Here is a 22,283-nt window from a genome sequence, read left to right as displayed (position 1 = left end):
AAGCTTTATTTTTAAAACAATACTGACTTGATTAATTGTTTGGGATAATCTATTCCTTCCTTTTAGAGCTGCTGAGGAGAATAGATTTCTAAAGCTTCCAAGCAACCTATAAGAGTGGATATTTCCATTTAAGGAATTTCTTGAAATCCTTTGTTTCTTGTTAGGGAGTTTTGTTATAAATCTTGGGAAGAGACTGTCTGTGTAGTGGGACAGTTGGTGGTACAGGAGATTCAGTCATCCATAATTCTGGTTTAGATGGAGAGGTTCCAAAGCTGTTATTCAGGCTGTACAAAATGCCAGTCACTGTGTATAATTTAAGCATCTTGGAAAAACAGAACTCTGAAGTTTGAGATTCCATTTCTTATCTTCTAGTGTAGCACAACAGCAATTTTTGCCTCTCCTATCATTATTCTTAATTAAGATTTCTTTCATAAAATTAGCATTGAAGTGATATGTTGCAGATGTAGAGAAATTGTAATTACTTTAAATAAGTTTTGAAGAAGCAGAAGGAGGGGAAAAAAACACCTGAACAAACCCTCAGTCTTAATTTAGCCATTATGAAGATCTATGAGAATTACACACTTCTTTCCACACCCACCTGTTTCTCATTTTCATCTAGAAGCCAACCTATTTGGTTTAATTTAAGCATCCACAGCAGTCTCTATACCCACTGCTTGTTAAAAATGATTGAAAACTGGTTCAGATCCAGTACTAATTGTATTTATTAGACTTTGCTGGCAAGATTAAAATAATGTAGGTGTCATGTTTACAGATGTATCGCTCTATTAAGTTTGTCAGATTTTACACTGAGCAAGATGTAATCTCTTTGAAGTTTCTGTCTTAATATGTCCTAGCTTGGCTTAGCATGTCACTTTGAATTACAGACATTGTCACAGAGTGACAGATAAGGTCCCCTGACCTGTCTCAGATTCGACAGAGAAATATGGTTGTCCCTGGAGAATGCTGTAGACAACTTTAGCACTGTTTCCATATGTGGGATCATCAGCATCGGTTGCAGTGACTTGCACAACAAAGGTACCTGCAATAATAAATAAAAGATAATTAAAAAACACAGAGTTTTTTCCTGACCAAGATAGTTTGTGATGTAGAAAAAACAATGCTAACACAGCTCAAACTTGTGGCAAAAAGAGATACTCTTATTTTATGTAAATTTCTCTGTTCATAGAAGACATAGATACAGAACCAAAATGCTATTTACTTATTTTCAGTGCATTAAAATCCAGTTAGTGATTGAATATGTACACCCTTCATCATATTTCATAGGAAGAAATCAGAAATGCATTGTTCCCTAGATATTGAAGACATTCAGAATTTGAATCTAGGTCAATAATATACTTTTGCAAATGTATATGTGCTCATAAGACATTTGACATAGGAATGTAAAGCTGGGAGGTCTATGTGTCTTCTAGAGAAAGAAATGGTATTGAGTCGTAGTCAAAGTGTTATCAAACATAAGAAATGATCTTAGGTCCTGGCACTTAAAACAGATTTCTAAGTATTCACTTTACATATTAAAATGTGTCTGTTAGGTTCTCTCTTCACCAGATGAGGTTTCATCCATATGACAAGTCCCATGAATGAGAGGAAGAAGTATGCCCCAAAGTCTTTATTTTCATATTGCTTGAGCTTTATTTTAATCTCATTCTTGATTATGATTAATTAATGCTTCCCTCCCTGGATACTACTTCAGATTAGAAATGTGCTTCTTGTGGTTGAACTATCCAGTGTTCTCTGACAAAGAAATCAAAATGACTTCTCTAAGAACCAAAGAATCAAAATCTGTCAACTTCTCTGGAAAAGAGCCAGTCTTAAAATTGCATTTCAAGGAACTTCTTTTATTTTCTTTTGACAGCTTGATACATTGTAAAACAATAGAAAGATTTTAGTGGACTTCTGTGGCCTTTGGAACACTTAGGTTTTGCATGAAAAGACTGACAAAGGTCATAGTAGTTAATGGCATATGTCAGAATTAGTGATGAGTTAATTTGGGTGACAGTTTTTGCTCCTGAATTGTATGCAACCACTTCTGCACCTGTCCTTTTCAATTTTTTTTTTTAACCTTTCTGAACTGAAGAAGGGTTGCTGAATGGATCTAGAAGTGGCATGGACACACTTAGGTGATCACAGATTGCCATATTACTGCACTGCTGCTAAATCATGTTAACAAAGCCAATAAATTCTTTGTAAGTGTCATGAACACAGCTTAGTTCAGTGTATTTCCACTGTGAGCTAGATTGTATTAAGTTGCATTTTTCGTGATACCGCAGAGAGAGTGGATTTCACTCAGCTGACACCTCAGATTCCAGCAAACTGTTGTCACTATTTTCCTAGAGTTAAATTTATGTTTGTGGGTTTTTTTAATGACTGGGGTGGTTTTCCTCCAGACTCAAACAGCAGATCTCTGTGTCAGTGCCTGTAAACTTCGAGCCCTTCATTACCTCTCTAGTAAGAGCACAGACCAGACATTGAAGTTAATAGTTAGCACCTACCAACATCTGACATTTCGGGAATGCTGGCATTGTAAACATCCTTTGTAAACATTGGCTCATTGTCATTGATATCATGGATCTTAATGATGAACTCAGATTCTGGTTCCACTGGTCTTCCAGTCCTTCTGTTTACAGCCTGGGCACGGAGTATGTATACAGGCTTTTCTTCTCTGTCTAGTCTTCTTGTGGCCTGGATGTCACCAGTGTTTTCATTGATAATGAAGAGGTCTCCTGCTCCATCTCCAGAAAGGATGTACTTAAGTGATCCATCTCCTTTATCCTGGTCTGAATGCAGCTGGTGGTGAAATGGGAATAATTAAAAAAAAAAAAAAATTGGAATACAATTCTTGCTGCTTTAGCTGATATTATGGTACATGCACTATTGCTAATACCCAGCAAAAGGCTGTGCACTGCTTGTGGGAAAAGAAATGATACCACAGTAGAACTAGTGAATGATAGTTGTGTCCTGATATTGGAACTGAAATGATCTGCAGTATTACAAGAAATTGCCTGAGGTAAACCATGAACTGAAGCTGCAAATCATCTTCCCAACCTAAGCACACATCAAACAGATCTAAATGCTAGTGGCTTAGATGGAATCCTAGGAATATGTAGGACAGTGAGGTTCTACAGTGGAAAAAGGCTGTTTCAGAAATTGCAGAAAGCAAAGAATTAGAAAGTGGCCAGGCCAGTCACTTCTTGGCTTTCAGTTATGAATGCTCTGCTCTTGCAACCTCGTGGACATTATGCAGCCTACCATAGAATGTATAACATGCTAAACACATCCCTGGATAGCAGACAAGTACAGGCTATTGATAGATGTGGCAAATGAAGAGCAGAAGGCAGGTGTGCTGGACCATTACAGCCCTAACAATGAAGAGATCAGTTGTTTTATGCAGAGGGATCTGTGTCAAACTGAAACATGATGGAGGCAGAAGAAACAAGGGAATGATGGTACATAGCATAGAAAACATGAAGTGCTGAAATATCTTACCCTCCCCCCAAGAGATTTCCACACCTCTTGAAATGCTGCTTAGCACATACACAAGGTATGACCAATTAAAACATACTCTCATGGCTCTTCCTTTGATAAGGGCTTATTTGTTCCCCCAGCCTTAAAATCTAGGATGACATTATTACATTAAAGAAAATAAAGTTTACTTGTTAAGGCAGGGTATAGGTGTTGCAATTCATGAAAAAAAAAGAGAATGTATTAAATAGCATATTCCTAGAAATTGCTGGCTTCATAGAAAAGAAAAGTTTATGAATCAGGATTGCTTTTTGTAAAAGAAATCAATACCATTTTCTTTGGTTTTTGGTTAACAAACCATAGAAACTTGAAGCTTTTCAGAAGGTTAGACTTGCAACCTGTAACAGAGTTCAGATCTCCTGAATCCCATTCAGTTGGCAGTATACTTGACTACAGGGCCTAGAAGAATTACATGATTTACTAGATATAACCTTAGCCCCTAAGAGGTATCTGTTAGACCTGCTTGATAAGAAGTCAAACTAGAAGTCTACTATAGGAAGTAATTTCAATAGGATACTTGACTATAATTTTTCTCAAGGGCAATCTGAAAGAGAAAAGGCATGAAGATAGTTTTGTCTTTAAAACTGCTGGATGGGTGGGCAGAGGCCAGTGAGATGAGATTTAACAAGACCAAGTGCAGGGTACTACACTTCGGCCACAGCAACCCCAAGCAGCACTACAGGCTGGGGACAGAGGTGCTGGAGAGCAGCCAGGCAGAAAGAGACCTGGGGGTACTGGTGAATAGCGAACTGTGCCCAGGTGGCCAGGAGAGCCAATGGCATCATGGCCTGTGTCAGGAACAGTGTTGGCCAGCAGGACAAGGGAGGTTATTCTTCCCCTGTACTCAACACTGTTCAGGCCACACCTTGACTACTGTGACCAGTTCTGGGCCCCTCAACTCAAGAGAGTTGAGATACTGGAACATGTCCAGGAGAGGCTGAGGGAGCTGGGGTTGTTTAGCCTGGAGAAGAGGAGGCTCAGGGGTGATCTCATTGCTGTCTACAACGACCTGAAGGGAGGCTGTAGCCAGGTGGGGTTGGTCTCTTCTCCTAGGCAACCAGCGACAGAACAAGGGGACAGAGTCTCAAGTTGTGCTGGAGGAAGTATAGGCTGGATATTAGGAAGAAGTTCTTCCCAGAGAGAGTGATTGGCATTGGAATGGGCTGTCCAGGAAGGTGGTGGAGTTGCCATCCCTGGAGGTGTTCAAGGAAAGACTGGATGGGGCACTTAGTGCCATGGTCTGGTTGATTAGACAGGGGTGGGTGCTAGGTTGGACTGGATAATCTTGGAGGTCTCTTCCAAAACCCTTCCAAGGGTTGATTCTATGATTCTATGAAAAATACCACTTTGTTTGCCTTTCTTTAATTTCATCTTTGTCACATTTCAACAAAGAAAGCCCTTGGTAACAGACTATTATTAAGTCGTATGAATCATGGAATAGTGCTGTTGTGAGGCTTGTTACAAGCTGAACTCCCAAAATAATTTTTATCATCATTTTAATCAACCCTGGTTTCAATGAACAAGGTAGCAAAAAAAGTCAAGCTAGAGAGGGTGTTGAAACCACTGGGAATTGTCTTCCATAATACTCTTTAACTTAGCCCAGATCACCTAAAAAGCTAAAAATATAGACTTGTGATTTTTTTTTTAAGTCCAGAGATTATTGAATTTTCACTCCTCCTCCACAATTAATCCACCTGTGTAAGATCAACTGTGACTTTGGCTATCAAGACAAAGTGTAATGACAGCAATATTGAGAATGAAGCCTTCATTAAAAGTTTAATCTCTATCCCTTCAGCAAAAGCACTAACTTTTGAAAATAAATATGCCTTAAGCCTGCATCACACCCTCAGTATCCTCTGTTTAATAGCCGAGCCAAAGCAGCTTGGATTTTGTTCCATTCTTTAAATAGATAGATTAAAAAAAAGAAAAAAACAAGATCTCTAGAAAAGTGTTGCATTGATGATAAATTTGTAACATTAACTTGTAAGGCAAATACCTGAAAAAAATGATGTAGTATTTTAGATTACTTTATCTGCCCTTGACCATTTGCTTTGTAGAAAAAAATTATCCTATTGTTGGGGTTTTTTTAAGTGACAGTTTATCTTGGAATCAATATTTTAACTGTGTGAACTACATGAAGGAGGAAATCATTAATGTAACCAGATTAAAAAAAAAAAAAAGAGTAAAATTAAAGGAGAAATAAATGGTGCAAGTTGAGGGCCAAAAAAGGGCCTGGAGCCAAGATATAATTTAAAATACAGCTGATGGGTTTGTGTGTAAAATTTAACGTTATCCTTAGGTTATGAGGATGAAATGGTAGCAATAACAACATCCTCTTTTCCTATTAAGCTGAAGTTACTTTTGACTAGCCAGACACCTCATTTCAAAGGGAGTTTGCTGTGTTTCAATTATGCCACAGATACTTTCAGCAAACTGATCCTTGCCAGCACAAGATATTACAGCTTCACTCTGTATGCTCATCTGTGTTGCAGAAGAGTGTCCTCTGTCCTCTGCATATAGTTTGCCATGTGTTATGAATTATGCAAAATTAATGATCTATGTTAATAGCTATGAAAACTGTTTATTGATGTTAAATCTCACCAGAAAACTTACAATGCTCAAAACGCATGGTTTGGCTATTTATACATGCAGGGAGCAGGCAAAACTAGAACACTTTAAGGAATAGCTAGCAGATGCAAACATTAAAACTGGACATAGGTTCTTAGTTTCAAGTATACCTCTTGCCCACCAGGGAAATTGAGAGGCTCCTTTCTGCAACTAAGGCAGAAAGGCACAATAGAATCTAGTTACAGAATTTCTTATAGAGAGGCTTTGAATATTTACTCACAAAACAGTACCAGATAGTACCCAAAACTTGAAGGGAATTCTGTTAGTATCTTGAGAGTCATTGCAGGCAAAGCAGAGCATAACATGGCAGGGCTCAGCAGGCAAAGCAAAATGAAAGCAAAAACTAAAAGGCATGTGACAAATGTCTATTCATTGATTGCCCGAATTGTGATGGCCCCTTGGCCCACGGAGAGTCGCAAATCAGAAGGGCACTTTGCCAAACCTGACCATATTAGGTGAAGTCTAGAGCTTGCTTTCCCTTACTTGGGAAGTACAAATCTGGGCAAGGGCAAGTCTTGCTGCAGCCTGCACTCTGCTTCCCTTCACCCCCTAGCAGAGGGAAAGGGTATGATGGGATCATGCCTGGGCAAGCCAGGACATGTAACTTCCATGACACCATGGAACAGATAAAGGCACCATGGAAGATAGGTTGTGGTATAGAGTATGTCTTGAGACATAGTGCTCATGTCAGTTTGGCTGTGTCATAATAATGTTCCTCTGTACGAAGTTACTTCAGCCACAGATTTTTAGGGCTCCACTTAAAGATTTGTTCTGTTTTGTTTGTTTCTTGAGGAGCTCGGTGTTACTCAGCAGCATTCTTTTCAATTGATAACTGAACTGAGCAATACCTCAATGGAAAGTAAAATTATGAAGTCTATGCAATAAAAAGTAAATGCATCGGCAATTGCACTGTATTAATATTACAGTAACTTCATTCATTCAGGGTATAATCTGGACACTTGTGAAATCATCCATCAATCACTGACTGAGAGTGAATGACAAATAAAGATTTTACTATGCCCTAGGCATACTTTTTCTCATTTTATTTTAATACTACTGTTAAGTGAACCATCTGGTTCATGCTTAATGACTTCTAGTCAGATAAAAACTGTCCAGCTCTTGTCTTTCTCGCCTGCCTCGAATGTCCTGAGCCAAAACATTTGTAGAATCATAGAATCATAGAATTAACCAGGTTGGAAGAGACCTCCAAGATCATCCAGTCCAACCTATAAAAAACATTCAAAACATACACAGAGTATCTTTGGTTGGAAGAGACCTTAGAGATCATCTAGTCAAACTTTCAGCCTCAGAAGGCTTTATGCCTCCAGGAAGAAGAGGTATTCAAAGTGCATGCAGGACTGCAGCATTAGCTGCCTGTATTTGACATTCTGCTTTTTATCACACAGATAATTATTTCTGAAGAAGTGTTTTGTGGCATTTTTTTTTTCAAAGTAGCCACAATCTGGAGTAATGTTCTTGTTTGCAGCATTGCTGACAGAGCTCTCTGAAAGCACCAAGAGTGGAGGCAATGGGATATCTTCAGCATGACAAAAAAGGCAAGGTGAAGTCCATGCTCAAAATATTTACAGCTTTACATTTTTCCCCCCTGAGTGAATGTAATTGTTTTAATTTCCATCAGACAATATTGCTTCAATTTAAAACAATACTCAGGAAATATTTATGAGGATTTTTTAAAATTAGACAGACCCATGTTACAGAAATACTTCAGCCAGGTATGTGGGAGATTTTAGGGGCATCTTTCGTGTGCTTTTGCAATAAGACTGTAAATTGAAATGGTTCATAAAATGATAGAATGGTTTAGGTTGGAAGGGACCTTAAAGATCATCTAGTTCCAAGCTCCTGCCATGGACAAGGATATCTTCCACTAGATCAGGTTGTTTAAACAGCAGATCAAATTGGTATTAAGTTGTACAATTCATTATTGCCTGTCTCTGGTATTATAAAGTCATGAGCTAAACTCTATAGTGTTGGAAGCACTTACAAAAGAAGCAATGGTAATGGGTTTGAACAGCTCTGCCAGGCAGGGCAGAGCTGTGACATCACTGGGGCAGGGGCTGATGGCCCTGCAAGCTGACACTGGGTCCCAGGCGATAGGCAGGTGGGGACAGCCCTTGGCCTGGGCAGGGACATTCAGGGCTAACAGTGCTCTCAGGGCCTTTTTCCAACCATGCTTAATTCACCTTGTTATGAAGCTGTATGAAATAGTACCAAAAGTGTATAATGAAAGTGAGATCCCATGTATTATAATAGGCTAAGGCTAAGCACTAACATTTTTGTGTTTAAATGGAATGCATTAGAGAGAAGCAGCTTTCTAGCATGCAAATTTGTAACAACGTTATACTGAAAATGTACCTTTATAGCTGTGGTAATTAGATTCCAAAAAACTGAGATGGCAGGCCATGAATATTCTCCAGAATGAAATAACATCCTTCCTCTATCTCACTCCATAGCACTGATTTCAACAGCAGAGTTAATCTCATTTATGAAGTTGCTTGAGGTTACCCAAGACAGCTGTAAATTGCAGTTTAGCTCCCATTAATGTCATGTTGCAGGTTATGATTGATACCTGTCAATTCAGTAGGTAAGATGGTTTTCCATCCACCCCGCAGACTAAGTTCTCTTTCCTGATGTGAATATAACACCTTACTAAATTTCAGAGCAGTTACTGAACCTCTGTAAAGATCAAAGTCAATAGGCCTTGGGATGTACACAGTGAACCATCAACCTACAATTATCCCAAAATAAGCTGCCTGTGGCATCTTATTATTTGTTTGTATTTATAAGAGGAACTTGCTAATCTGGGGTTGCTGTGGTCACAATTTTTACTATTTTAATAATGAAATAAAAACCAATTATTAAAATAGTAAGTAAGCAGTAGGTAGCTAACAGAGAATTATGGGTTTCCTCTTGGCAGTAGTCATAAGACATGGTTTTGCTCCAGATTTAATAGATCTAAACAGCAGTCCTGTCTGGTAGTGAACAAATTCAACCACATGTATTGCTTGGGGTCACACAGTGCAATGCTACAGCATTCAGAAAAACTAAAGCACTTAAAATGAAATTGCTAATACTGTGATATTGCACACAGTTTTTTTTTATTTCAGACTACTAACAACCATGCACTCTTTCCTGGCTCTTCTGGAGTTCTGTATCCCTATATAATCAACCAATCTCTTCAGGTAATACCATAGTGAACACTATTAATATCATCAGTGCCAAAGTTTTTGCCTCACTTTGTGTTAAAAAAAGAATGACACTGATTTTGCACATGGGATAATCAATTATGTATATTTTGCTGAAATTTAAGCATAGATTTCTTCCCAAGGCACAGAGAATAGCCCCAAAACACTACATGCATGTTCCATTCCTATGTATACAAACACTGTATCACCTATCATCAGGGCAAAATACCTACACAGATAATTTAGTTGAAGCCATATAAGATCCTGCCTTATAAAAAGATACTTCACAGGATCCACAGCAAGATCCAGCATCACTAGAAATGACAGATTTCCTATGGACATGTCTCCCATGTTTTATGGCCTCAGTTCTGCTGAGCTCTGGTCTCTTTAACATAAACTCTGACTCACCCCTAAGGCAAAGCATCCTGCTCTCTCTCATATCACTTAGTCCTCTGCATGGTATTTTATGCTTCCTGCTCCAGCCTGTGTCCTCAAAAACTCTTGACTACAAAATGCTGCTACTTTTCATGTTCTCTAAATACTGTCTGGAGAAGAGGCAGCGTGGGCTGTCAGTGGTGGTGGCTTACTTCTGCATTTATAGCCAGCTGACCAAACAGTCAAGGCACAACACAGGTTTCTTTGCCTTATGCAGCTACTGTTCTTCAAAACTATATATGAAATTAATGGTTTTGACAGCTTTTGTCCTCTATAAAATTTAAGTGAAAGCAGTTAAAGGATTGAAAAATTATTTAGATGTGCCCAGTGGAAAGAGGCTGGAGTGATGAAGCTAGTTGTCTGCTTAGGTAAGGTATCTGGAAGGTTATGTCAAGGCTTAAGTATTTCCAAACTACAGCTTAAGCTAAGGGTAGATGCTAAAAAAGAATTTGAAAAACAGTGGCAGAAAGATGCTACAGTACTTCCCAATTTTCTGGGTGTTCAGAGAAACTAAAAAAGGTGATTCCATTCTTACATAGGGTGTTCTGAAGATTATATGAAGATTTTGAGAGCTGGAGTATGACATAAGATTCATAGAATCACAGACTGTCAGAGGCTGGAAGGGACCTCAAAAGATACCTGGTCCAGCCCTCCTGCCAGAACAGGATCACCTAGAGCAGATCACACTGGAACACATCCTGAATATCTCCAGAGAGAGAGAATCAACAATCTCCCTGGGCAGCTTGTTCCAGTGCTCTGTCACTCTCACAGTGAAAAAGATCTTCCTCAGGTTCACATGGAATCTCCTGTGCCTCAACTTCCACCCACTGCCCCTTGTCCTGTCACTGCGCATCACTGAGAAGAGGCTGGCTCCTTCCTCCTGCCACTCACCCCTTACATACTTCTAAACATGAATGAGGTCACCCCTTAGTCTTCTCCTCTCTGAGCTAAAAAGCCCCAGCTCCCACAGCAATGTCGTTTTCAAAGAAAAGAAAACAAAACCCACAGTGCAGACAGGCCCAGACGTACAGATGTCAGAACTAGCACTTCCATACAGGTTTGCTTAGATTCTCACATTTTCCCATCTCCTCACTAACCCAAGATCTGCTGTCCAAAGCAATCAGCACTCTTCATTGCTCATCACCTTTGTGAACTTACAGATGTCACGGTTTATATAATACTTAGTTTACTATAATAAACATAGTTACTATGCTATAGTTGATACAGTAAACCTGAATATAGCTCAGTGTGACTGATTCCTGAGTGTTTCAGTTGCTAATGCAAATTCAACTTGCTTTCTTCCCCCTGTGCTTGGTGAAGAAAAAGGTGCTAGAGGTACACTATTCCTCTTTGAAGAGATGGTTGCTTTGGTGATTAGAAAAGACTCTTGTTTTCCAGATGAGATGTGCTGTTCTTGTGCTAGCATTGTTTTCAGTTTCAAGAACCTCCTCCCACATACATACTTTCTTCCTCATCCAACATTTACAGATAATAGTCCCCTACATTTTCAGTATTTTTATTTGCTAGGCCACCAGCCTCTGTACAGTCTTTGCTTCTATAAAAGGCACTTCTGAGTCCTCAGCTGGAATCCTGTTTACAACTCCAGGCTCTTGTTTTCAAGTGAATGGATTCTACACAGAGCCATTGAAGAAAAGGCCAGACATGAAGGGCTGATCATCCTAGCAATTTTTCTGTAATTGCTGTATTTCAAATGCCTTTCCTTCTGTATAAATAGACACAGGTCTTTGAACAATGATACTAACATTTTCCTATCTCTTAGAAATGAATACAAACATTTGCCATTTTAATTGTCATATTAAAGTAGCTTATTTCTGCCATCCCATGACTGACTAAAACGTGCCAGGTTTTGTCCTTCTCTTGCTGTTTTTGATTTATGACCATTTATTGGGTTATTTTTAATAACTGTTATTTCAAGAACATTGCATTTTTATCCTGCTTCTATTCCTCCCATTTCAAAGAGCATCTTTTCCTAACTGTCTGATGTTCTGGTGAGCAATAAAAGATTAAATTCAGCCCGGAAATCAGGAATGCAAACATGAAATCTGTAGAAAACTCATGAAAAAAAGCACTGAAGAATTACTGAGTTTATACAGTATTTCTTCACATTGGAGTGTTGGTTTCTTTAGAGCCATTGGAAAATGTGATGGTTGGATTTGATGATCTTAGAGGTCTTTTCCAACCAAAGCAATTTCTGATTGAATACTATGTCCCATTTGGATTGTGCTTACATTTTTGAGTTTTGTTTATAAAAGGTCATATAGAAGAACCAGAATTACTTTAAACCCTGGCTCATTCAGCTCTTATTAATATAATAAGAAGTAACAGACTATGCTTTTATAGGAAGTTTGTATCAGAAAGCAACCTTTTTATTAGGCAAACCATATCAGCCTAAGTGCATGGAATCAGAGCTATGTTAGAAGAAAAATGCATTAAAATATAAATAAATTGTAAAGTATACAGGGATCAAATACTTGGACTACTGCACAGAATCACAGAATGCCAGGGTGGAAGGTACCCCATGGATCATCTGGTCCAGCCATTCCTAGGTGGTAGTTTAGATGAGATGGTCTGGCACCCTGTCAAGCTGAGGCTTAAAATTACTGGTGTAGATGAATGCATTACTTCTCTTGGGAGATGATTGCAATGTCTGACTGTTCTCATCATGACAAATTTTATTCTAGAGTCTAATCAGAATCTCCCCAGGACTAACTTGTACCCATCACCTCTTGTCTTTAACATTGACTCCATGTAAAAAAGGAGACTCCATGCTGCTGATAGCCACTCTTTATGTACTGGTATGTGGTAATAAGGTCTCCTCTAAGCCTTCTCAAGACTGAACAAACCCAGTTCTTTCATGCTTTCCTCATATGGCAGGTTTGCCAGTTCTCTGATTTTTCTCTATTAAAATGCAATAATGTCTATTAAAATACAAATGAAAGGGTAAACCAATAATGCCCTCTAAGGGTCCCCTTTAACCTAAGTACTGCTCTTAGATCTAAACCTGAGGGCTTTTACCGCAAAAAATCCCACGAGATGTTTTTAAAAAGCTTAAATTGCACTCAGTGCAAATGGAGAAAACAACTAGATATGAAAGAGAAGTGGTCAGTAACAGCAGTATCAGCTGCAATAAAAAAGATCATCCTGATATCAAGATGTATAAGAGGAATGAAAAAGCCACCTAGGAAGAAACCTGCAGCAGGGGGATGCTATCTTTCTGTTTCTTGAGAGCATCCAAATGTCAGTGATCTTTCTCATCCCCTCTCAAAGGCAGGAGTGCCAATCTATTCCCTGCCAATGAATGACACTAAGAGAAGCTAAAGCAGAGTTTTGTGCTGTGAAACAACTTCAGGAAAAAAATGGACCAAAAAGCAATAAAGACATTTCAATGTTCAGACACAACTAGGTATTCAGAATGTAAACTGAGAATAAAAGATTACAGCATCTGATTTCAAAACAAGCAAACCAATCATAGAAAAGACACTGGAATGAAAGCAAAAGGTGCTGGAATGAAAAGGGAAAAAAAAGGAGTAAGAAATAAGAGTGTAAGGAGTCTGAATCTGGGGGTGCTGGTGGACAGCCAGCTGAACATGAGCCAGCAGCGTGCCCAGATAGCTGAGAAGGCCAGTGGCATCTTGTCCAGTATCAAAACCTGTGTGTCCAATCAAAACCTGTGTGTCCAACAGGAGCAGGGAAGTGATTGTGCCCCTGTACTCAGCCCTGCTGAGGCCACGGCTTGAGTACTGTGTTCAGTTCCGGGTGCCACAGTATAGGAAAGGCATTGAGGTCCTGGAGGGTGTCCAGAAAAGAGCAGTGGCTGTTGATGGGTTTGGAGAGCATGTCATAGGAGGAATGGCTGAGAAAGATAGGGTTGTTTAGTCTGGAGAAGAGGAGACTAAGACGTGATCTTGCAGCTCTCTACAAATACCTGAAAAGAGGTTGGAGTGAGGCTGGTGTTGGTCTCTTCTCCCAAGAAACTAGCTATAGGATGAGAGGAAATGGGCTTAAGTTGTGCCAGGGGAGGTTTAGGCTGGACATTAGGAAAACCTTCTTTACTGAGGGAGTAGTGAGGCATTGGAACAGGCTGCCCAGGGAGATGTAGATGTGGCACTTCAGGATGTAGTTTAGTGGTCATGGGACTTGAGTTGTGGTTGCACTCAGTGATCTTATTTTCCAACTGTAGTGATTTTATGATTTATCATTTGACGGGGACAAGGGCAGGCTGGAGACTCCCTTTTTTCTCTTTTTGTGAGGGCTACATGCAAGGCTACATGACCAAGATACACAGCCTGGCTGATGTTTCCATCTTGGTTTACAGAACAGGATGGCCAAATAGTAGCTGGGAACCTACTGTTCTATTTTAAATGCATGAAGCTAAGACTAAACATCCATATTCTGGTGTCCCACACCTTCATGATAACACCCTTCAAAATCACAAATGAGTTTTCAAACCTGAAGTACAAACATGCAGCTGTAGCTAATCAGCTTTGCAAAAAATCAATTGGAAAGTATTAATCCTTTCAACATTGCCTAGGGCCTATCAACTCTTTCCTCTTGGGTTCCTCAACTGCTGCTGTCTTCATTGTGATCAAATAGGAATAGAGGCACAAGAACTTTTGCCCTGCATTGTAGTTACTGCAGATTAGAAGCGTCTTTTTCTGTTGGCCCTTCTCTCTAGGGGCAACTTGCTACCAGATCTTAATGAATGTTTAGCAAAGCTTCAGACTAGGTAAAGGTGTTTCCATGTTCTCCTAAGCTGAATGCTGTCCAGCTTTTCTGTGGTAATGCAGTTTTAATTGATATTCTTCCTATTCTCTCAAAGCACAATTATAGCAGGAATTTACAAAGTTTGCTTTTACAAAGACAAAGCAGGTCTTGAATTTATAAGGGAAAAGGGACTGTGGTGTTGAGTCTGCTCTTTGTACATACGGGCCCTTGAATTTAATGTTCTTTTATCAAACTTCTTGCTTTTCTTTGAACTACTGTGTAACATTAAGGAAGACTGCAGACCTTCCTTTTAGACTCTAAGGAGCATGAAACAATTATTTCTCTGAGTTATAACTCACTTCTCACTTGAAAAAAATTAAAAGATCTTTAGGTGTAAACTGATTTTTCCCAGTTTTACCTACAGGAGTTGGGTTTCACTATGCCTTTGTCTGAAAGATTAAAGAGCCCTCTCCAGCTAAACAGTAGTGATAACAAAAGAGCATTGTATAGACTTTTGCAATTACCCTCACAAAAGCATGAAGATCTGGTTGTTCTTTTAAGACAAGCCGAGGTGGTTTAAAAAACCAAAGTTGTATGCTTTTTTTCCATGGTACATTAAGACTTTGTGCTAAAGTGAAATGGAATATATGTGCCTTCATTTCTAGCAGGTGAGCTGTGAGGTTAAGGAAAATTAAGTGGCTAACTTTTAATGACTTTCAGAGGGAGTACAATGAGTCCCTAATGGGCTGCATGACTCTCTGGGAAGTTTCTCCCTTAAACTCCCATTTTTCAATGAGAATTGTACAAACAATTCAAGAGCATCAGCTTTCATTTATGCTTTTTTCCCAAGTCAGAGCAAAACAGTTCCAATATCTTGACATTATTGTATATCTAAAAGACTGATATGTACACAGGAAGAGGTACCTACAGCATAGTTAATGTACCTGTGCTGTTTAAGCTTACTAATTAATGTATAAACTATGCCCTATTTTCTTAATTTTTTTGGCAAGAAAATACATTCACTGAGTCAAGAGGCCCAGGTATGTACCTTATTTGTTAAAAATTACACAGGAGAAAAAAAAATCATTTGAGTTTTTCTGTGTACTCAGGCATTTTATGGCAGAATACTTTCGTGGCTTTGATCTAGGTATTTTTCAGTTAATTTGAAGGTCTTCAGTTGACTGTAATGAGACTTCTGCTCTGTACTGCATTACTCAGTGAAAAAGCAAACTCACCTAGTAGTAGATGACAGCAAGTATTCCACTGAGATAAAAAGAAAATACTTTGGTTTATTTTTCAGAAAAGAATGCATTCAACAAATGTGCACCACTTCCATAACTAACAAGTTTAATGTATGTGCCCTAATGGCTAAATTAAGCGATGTGTTTAGTTAGGCTGTATTATCTGACCAGCTTTGATTGCATTTGGTTTTTCAGGAAATCCTTTTACCCAGGGACAGTTGCTTAGTTTTTACCACTGGTCACATTGTCTATTTCATCACTGAGAAAATGTTTTCTTTGGACTCGTGAGCTTTCAAAAATGTCTCAAAATTACACAATAGGCAAATACAGAACCTTAATCAAGGTATGTGAAGCTCTTATGAAGACTGACTGAGAGAGTTGAGGCTGTTCAGTTTGGAGAAGAGAAAACTCCAAGGAGACCTTATTGTGGCCTCCAATATCTGAAGGGGGCCTACAGGAAAGCTGGTGGGTTTTTTTTTTAGGATGTCAGGTAGTAATAGGACTAGGAAGAATGGAGCAAAACTAGAAGTGGGTAGATGCAGATCAGATGCTAGGAAGAAGTTCTTCACCATGAGGGTGGTGAAACACTGGAACAGGTTGCCCAGGGAGGTGGTGGAAGCCCCATCCCTGGAGGTGTTTAAGGCCAGGCTGGATGTGGCTCTGAGCAACCTGATCTAGTGTGAGATGTCCCTGCCGATGGCAGGGGGGTTGGAATTAGATGATCTTTAAGGTCTCTTCCAGCCTTGACAATTCCATAACCGTGTGTGAACAAATACATCTCTAATTCAGTGAAAACCTCTGCGAGGATAGGGGAGAATCTATCCTAACAATTAACTAGGATTAAAAAAATGACAAAACAAATCAGAAAAGCCCTTGGCCTGATACCCAGAAATGATTTATGGGGATATAGTTGAATAAAACATCAGGCTTCTTCAGCAAGTAGCAGCTTCTGACTGCTCCCTGATGGATGTGTTTGAAAGCAAATGCGCATCTTTTGCTTACTGACAAAGGTTACCCTTTGAAATTCTGAGTACTTGATGCTGACAATCAAATCCTGAAATATGTGTAAGAAGTTTATATGCTATATAAAAGTGTGTGAGGAAGGGAGGAAGGATGGAAGATACAGACAAGCATTTAGACAAATAAGGACCCACATTCAGATTTAAATGAAGACTTAATAAGAAGGAAATGAATTCATATCCACAGGTTTAGTTGAGTCTTTAATCTCTCTGCATATCTGGATCATCTAGCTTATATTTCATAAGCTGGGGAAAAGCTGTTGTGTTCCCCAACTTTTTTTTCTGAACTGAAGTTTTTGTCATGTAAACACAATGAAGGATCCGTTTGGGACAGCAGGAACAATCTGAAAAGCTTCACATTTAAATTTCAACATGCCCTCTTGAGAAAAGCTTCTCATCTAGGAATATGTTTATGGGAAACTTTAGCCAAGGCTGACACTGAGTAGATCTTTGAGGTAAGTACTCCTGAAAGTGCATTAAGATATGAAGTAATGGCTTACATGACTTGAATGCTGCAACCAAGGCATGTAAGTCCTTTAGAAAGTCCAGGCTAGGAAGGCAAGGAGAATTAGCAAAATTTCATCTTGGATAGGTGAAGCTTTGCTCTGGACAAATTCACCAGGAGCTTGTGGATAAGAGGACAGACCAACATAAGACATCATGGCAGGCATTTGCTACAGACCGCCTGCTCGAAGAGATGACCTAGTTGAAGATTTATTTGCACAGATGGAGAAAATTCTGTTTGCAAGCCACTGTACTTATACAGGACTTTAATCATTCTGATATTTGCTGGAAGAGCACTATGCCTGTATGCAAGCAACCCTGAACGCCATAAAACCATTTTTTGACCCAGGAGACTGATTAGTTGATCAGAGGATACATTATGTTGGACCCATTATTCATGAATGAAAACCACCTGCTCAGGGATGTGAAAGTGCAGTTTGCCCACAGGCCCCAAAGATCCTTGAGCCAAGCAGAAAATTCTGGTGGAGTGAAGCTTTATTCAAAGCAGACAAAATCCAATAAATTAGAAGCCTTTTAAATAAACTGGAAAAACCTCAGTTCCATAGGACAACATTGAATGGACCTAAGGGTAGTGATTAAATGTTTCCTTTCTAGAATGTGTGAAAAGTCATAAACACTGGGGGAATGTTCTTAAATTCTGAAAACAGTGAAAGTCACATCCATTCCAAAAGAGGGCAAGAAGAAGAATCTGAGAATTTAGTAGTGGCAAATCATGCTTAATTAACCTGACTGCTTTTCCTGGAGGCATGGAATGCAGTGTGAACAAATAGAGGGCACCAGATATGGCATGCCTTTTCAAGGCTTCTGACTGTCTGCTGCACTACTCTGGCAGACAAATGCAAGATGTGGTATGAACTCTGACTTGATGGATGATCACCACTAACGTTCCTCTCATCTTGATACTGAGGGTAAATCTTGCTTTAGTGTCTTAATGGCTTAAATGGTGGAATGCAGGTTTGAAAATCATTTAAAAATGGATGTTAGTTGGATAAAGTGCTCTCAGTATTGAGAAGAAAAGCTTCTATCTGAAGGGACCTTAACGCAGGCAGGAGAAATGGACTTATAGAAAAGTCAAGAAGTTCAGCACAGGCAAATGCAAAGTCCTGCATTTATGCTGGAATAATCCTTTGCAGCACTGCAGGCTGGACAGAAAAGAGTGTTGTGGTGGAAACATCTGGGCGTTCAGACAAGAAACTGAACATGAATCAGCTGTATGTCCTTGCTGAGAAGAAAGCCAGTTGGTCTGCTTTAGCAGAAGTATAGCCTGTTGATTGAGGACACTGATCATTCTCCTCTGTTCGGAGTTGGTGAGAATGTAACTGGAGTACTCCAGCTAGTTTTGCCTCTCCTTTGTACAAGAAAGAGATTAACAGTGAGTTGACAGAAGGGTCACCAAGAGGGTTAGAGGGGCTGAAGCACATGATGTGTGAGGAGAGGAGAAAAACGGGCTTGTTAAGAATTGAGAAGAGAAGATTTATTGTTTACAGCTACCTAACAGGAGGTGTAGATCAGGCAGAGCTAGAGAAGGCAGTGATAGGATGAGAGGCAATAGACATATGTTGCAATGAAGGAAATTCTGATTAGATATTAGGAGAGAGAAAAAGAAAGAAGGGAAAGATAGCTAAGATGTGCCTAAAGAAACTGTGCAATGTCCATCCTTGGAAATACACAAAATTTGACCAGACACTGCCCTGAGCAACTTGCTGTAATTGAACCTGCTTTGAGGAGGGGGTTAGATCAGATAGCCTCTAGGGGTTTCTTCCAGCCTTAGTTATTCTGTGATTCTATCTGCCAGGAGTGATAGTCAGTCCCAGGCTTCAGCTAATAGTTCAAGATCCAACATTGCCTGTCTAGGATTGTGAGTTCATTTTGACTGGAAACCCTGGAATTCTTTTGGTGAGAATACTTGTCTATGCTCTTCCAATTACATCATCTCTAGTATTCATGAAAGAAAAGAATTCTCTCTGAAGCACACATAATTGGTGTGATCCTATCAGTCTAAATAATCTAAAAGGAATTTTTCATAAAATATTTTTTGTAGGTAAAATAATAGATATTTGCATGGGGTGAGTTTAGCAGGTGAATGCTGTAGATCCTGACAGGCTTTATTACTTGAAAGTAGCACTAGGCTCAAGCTCACACTGTTTTACAGTTGCTATGAATATTCATGCTAGAGTTTTCAACCACAAAGCATTAACTCCTTGCTTCCAGTGCCCTCGGCACATGTTACTACTTATGTGTACAGGAAGGAAATTTGTGAGGAATTTTAGCAGTTGTAAGCAGCATTAACTCTGCTTTCAGCAACTGACCCAAAATGTGTAAAACCACAGAATGAGCAGAGTTGAAAGAAACTGTGAATGCTTTGACACCTCCATTTGCATGCCCTTTAAGTCCTCTGCTGGTGTCCTGGTCAGCTTGATTGCAAGGACTGCTGTGCAAGAGGGGGCATGTCATGGAGCCAAATGTACATTTATATTGTTTGGTTCTGTTTTTGAGAAAACTTAACCTTCCATTAATGATAAATGATAATAAACACAGAAGTTGTACAAGAGACCTGACTTCTTGTTGCCATCCAGTATGAAGATGTAGTATGGGCAAGTCTGACAGGCTAAAGTTGACTGAATGATCATTACATGAACCTGTGCAGGTCAGTAAAACCTTCTATGTTTCAGTAGACATCTCATGGTGAAATATTGCTGGATGTTTCACAAAGAGACAAAGAAAAAAGTACTGCAGAGAGACAATATTCCTAAACAGTGAGGCCATTCCAGCTGAGTTGTTCTGAACCCCAGTTCTATACAACATGGCATACACACACCAAGGACAAAAGGGCTCCAGTCTTCACTAAATTATATGACTTCAAAATAAACAACTCTGGAAAGAAATCAATAGGAATGATAGTTCTGGCATAAACATTTTCCCCTTCTTCTTTAATGTATATTTTTAACTTCCAGCTCACTGGTTGTGTTTTCTTTCTTTACAACCTTTAATGTTCTGGGTTGGTTTTTTTTGTTTGGTTGTTTTTTTCTTCTGTGACATTAGAAGAGAGAGAGAGGATTGATATTTTTCCTTCCTCCTTTCTTTCCAGAGGGTGATTCTTCCCTTTCCTTTATTTGCCATCTCAGACTTGCATGATAACTACAAGCTTCACTGAATCCTGAAGTATTTGCAAGTGCATGCTGAGGTTTGTTTCACCCCATTAATGGTGAAAGCAAGCCACAGTCTGCATTAGCACATACGGATCAACAGCATCAGCAGTCTTCACATCACAACACATTTTCAGTTTGTCTTTTGAAATGTTACACTGACTGGCCACAGCTCTCAATCTGCTGCCCTGTAGTGAACCTCTATTCACCAGTAGGAGAAACAGCTGCAAAAGAAAAGGGATTATGGTTTATGGTTTAATATATTTGGCGATCCAGCTGTAAAGAAAAATTGGTGGTGTAACAATGGTTCTTTGCCTTGAGATGGAAAAAAAGGAGGTTTTTTTTAACTGTCAGTAGAGTTCAAGTTCTACATTCATGATGTTGCAGCTTTATAGTGAGGACTTTACTGTGCTGTACAAATCAGAAAATGGTAATCTCAGCTCCAAAGACCTGTGAACTAAGTAAATTGAAATAAAGCATGTAGTCTTTCCTTGCGTCTATCTGCTTTTCTGTAGCTAGAAGACTAGGGGCACACAATGCAGGAAGACACGCAGAATGCTACCAAGAGTAAGACGAGAAGATCTGTGAAATTCTGTGACCCAAAATGTAAGCACTAAGTATGAGTGGGTCATTAGCATATGGAAAACAACATTGTTTAGTTCAGGGCACAAAAAATGAAAGTAAGAATTTACAGAAGGATTGGCCTGTGGGTCCCAGGAAATCTTGCTTCTCTATGTGGAATGGGAAGAAGGTTACGTGCTGTTATGCTCTAAGTACCATCATGTGCCATAATGCAGGAAGTGTGGTATGTTTGAAACAGATGGTTGTAAGGCTCTTATGTTGTGTAATATATTTGGATACAAGGATGATGCCAAGTAGATTCACAATTATGATGCTCGTAAACATTAACCATCCTGTATTTCCTGCCTTTTCATTTTCTGAATAACATTCTTGTCCATCCCACCCATTCCTCATTACCTCCTTTCTTAGCTCCCATATGACAGTTTAAAACCTGCAAGCTGTTTCTGGATTGTCATCCTGGGCCTCTAACCTCTCAACTGTCCCTCATTTCAGAGTTATCTCTATTCCACAGAGACTGACAGTACAGAGAAGTTCTATCAGCGCCAGTAAATCTTTCAGAAAGGAATATAAGACAAGTGTGTGTATGTGTGTGCAATTCAATATAGGAATGAAGGACACCTGGGAAAGTCAAATGGTGGAACATCAAATATGAATGATGGATGAGGAATAAAGGAAGTTCAGATGCACCGTGGCATTTGTTCTACCTTTTAAGAGAATAACAGTTATTCAGCCTCCTGAATTGGGAGGCAGGTGACCTAATAATTTAAATGGGAGGGGCAGGGGAAATCGCAAAGGGCTCTGCTTTTTTAATATGTTTTTTTAATCTCAGTTTAGAAATCTCTGACTTGTATCTGTGCCTAAGCTTATTTAACTCCCCTGTATACCAGTTTCCTCATGTGTAAAAGGCTGATCTTAATGTTTCTTTCACCACATAGTTAAACATATCAGTGCAGTTGACTAATACTGAGACATATAAAGGACACATAAAGGATTGTGTCGCTTTCTTGTCAGGAGCAAGGGCAGGAATACCATGAATGGCCCTCAAAAGCCTTATTTCTCTGTAGAGAGAGGTGTACATGCCCATTAGTACTCCCCAAGGACCACAGCACTCTTACACAGATAGTGTGCTGGAGGGAAGCCTAAATCTGGAAGGGTGTAAAACTTTTGTCTTCCACCTTCTGCATGATAAAGAATGTGGAGGTCCTCTGAGAGACACAGCATAAAGTCAAATTTTACATG

General features: G+C 39.3%; 1 protein-coding gene across 3 annotated transcripts in view; it reads right to left on the bottom strand.

Moving 5' to 3' along the window:
• LOC135184771 (cadherin-6) overlaps window positions 1-22,283 on the bottom strand; it is a 115,772-nt gene that overhangs the window by 26,091 nt on the left and 67,398 nt on the right. For all 3 annotated transcript variants that reach the window (XM_064160829.1, XM_064160828.1, XM_064160831.1), the window contains 2 exons: window positions 2,511-2,805; window positions 920-1,039 (listed from right to left, as the gene is read on the bottom strand). In XM_064160829.1, coding sequence (XP_064016899.1) covers window positions 920-1,039; window positions 2,511-2,805 — 415 coding nt within the window. The remainder of the gene's footprint in view (window positions 1-919; window positions 1,040-2,510; window positions 2,806-22,283) is intronic.

The sequence above is a fragment of the Pogoniulus pusillus genome, chromosome 21 (assembly GCF_015220805.1).
Source record: "Pogoniulus pusillus isolate bPogPus1 chromosome 21, bPogPus1.pri, whole genome shotgun sequence".
Classification (NCBI taxonomy): domain Eukaryota; kingdom Metazoa; phylum Chordata; class Aves; order Piciformes; family Lybiidae; genus Pogoniulus; species Pogoniulus pusillus.
This window is presented reverse-complemented; position numbering and strand designations above follow the sequence as displayed.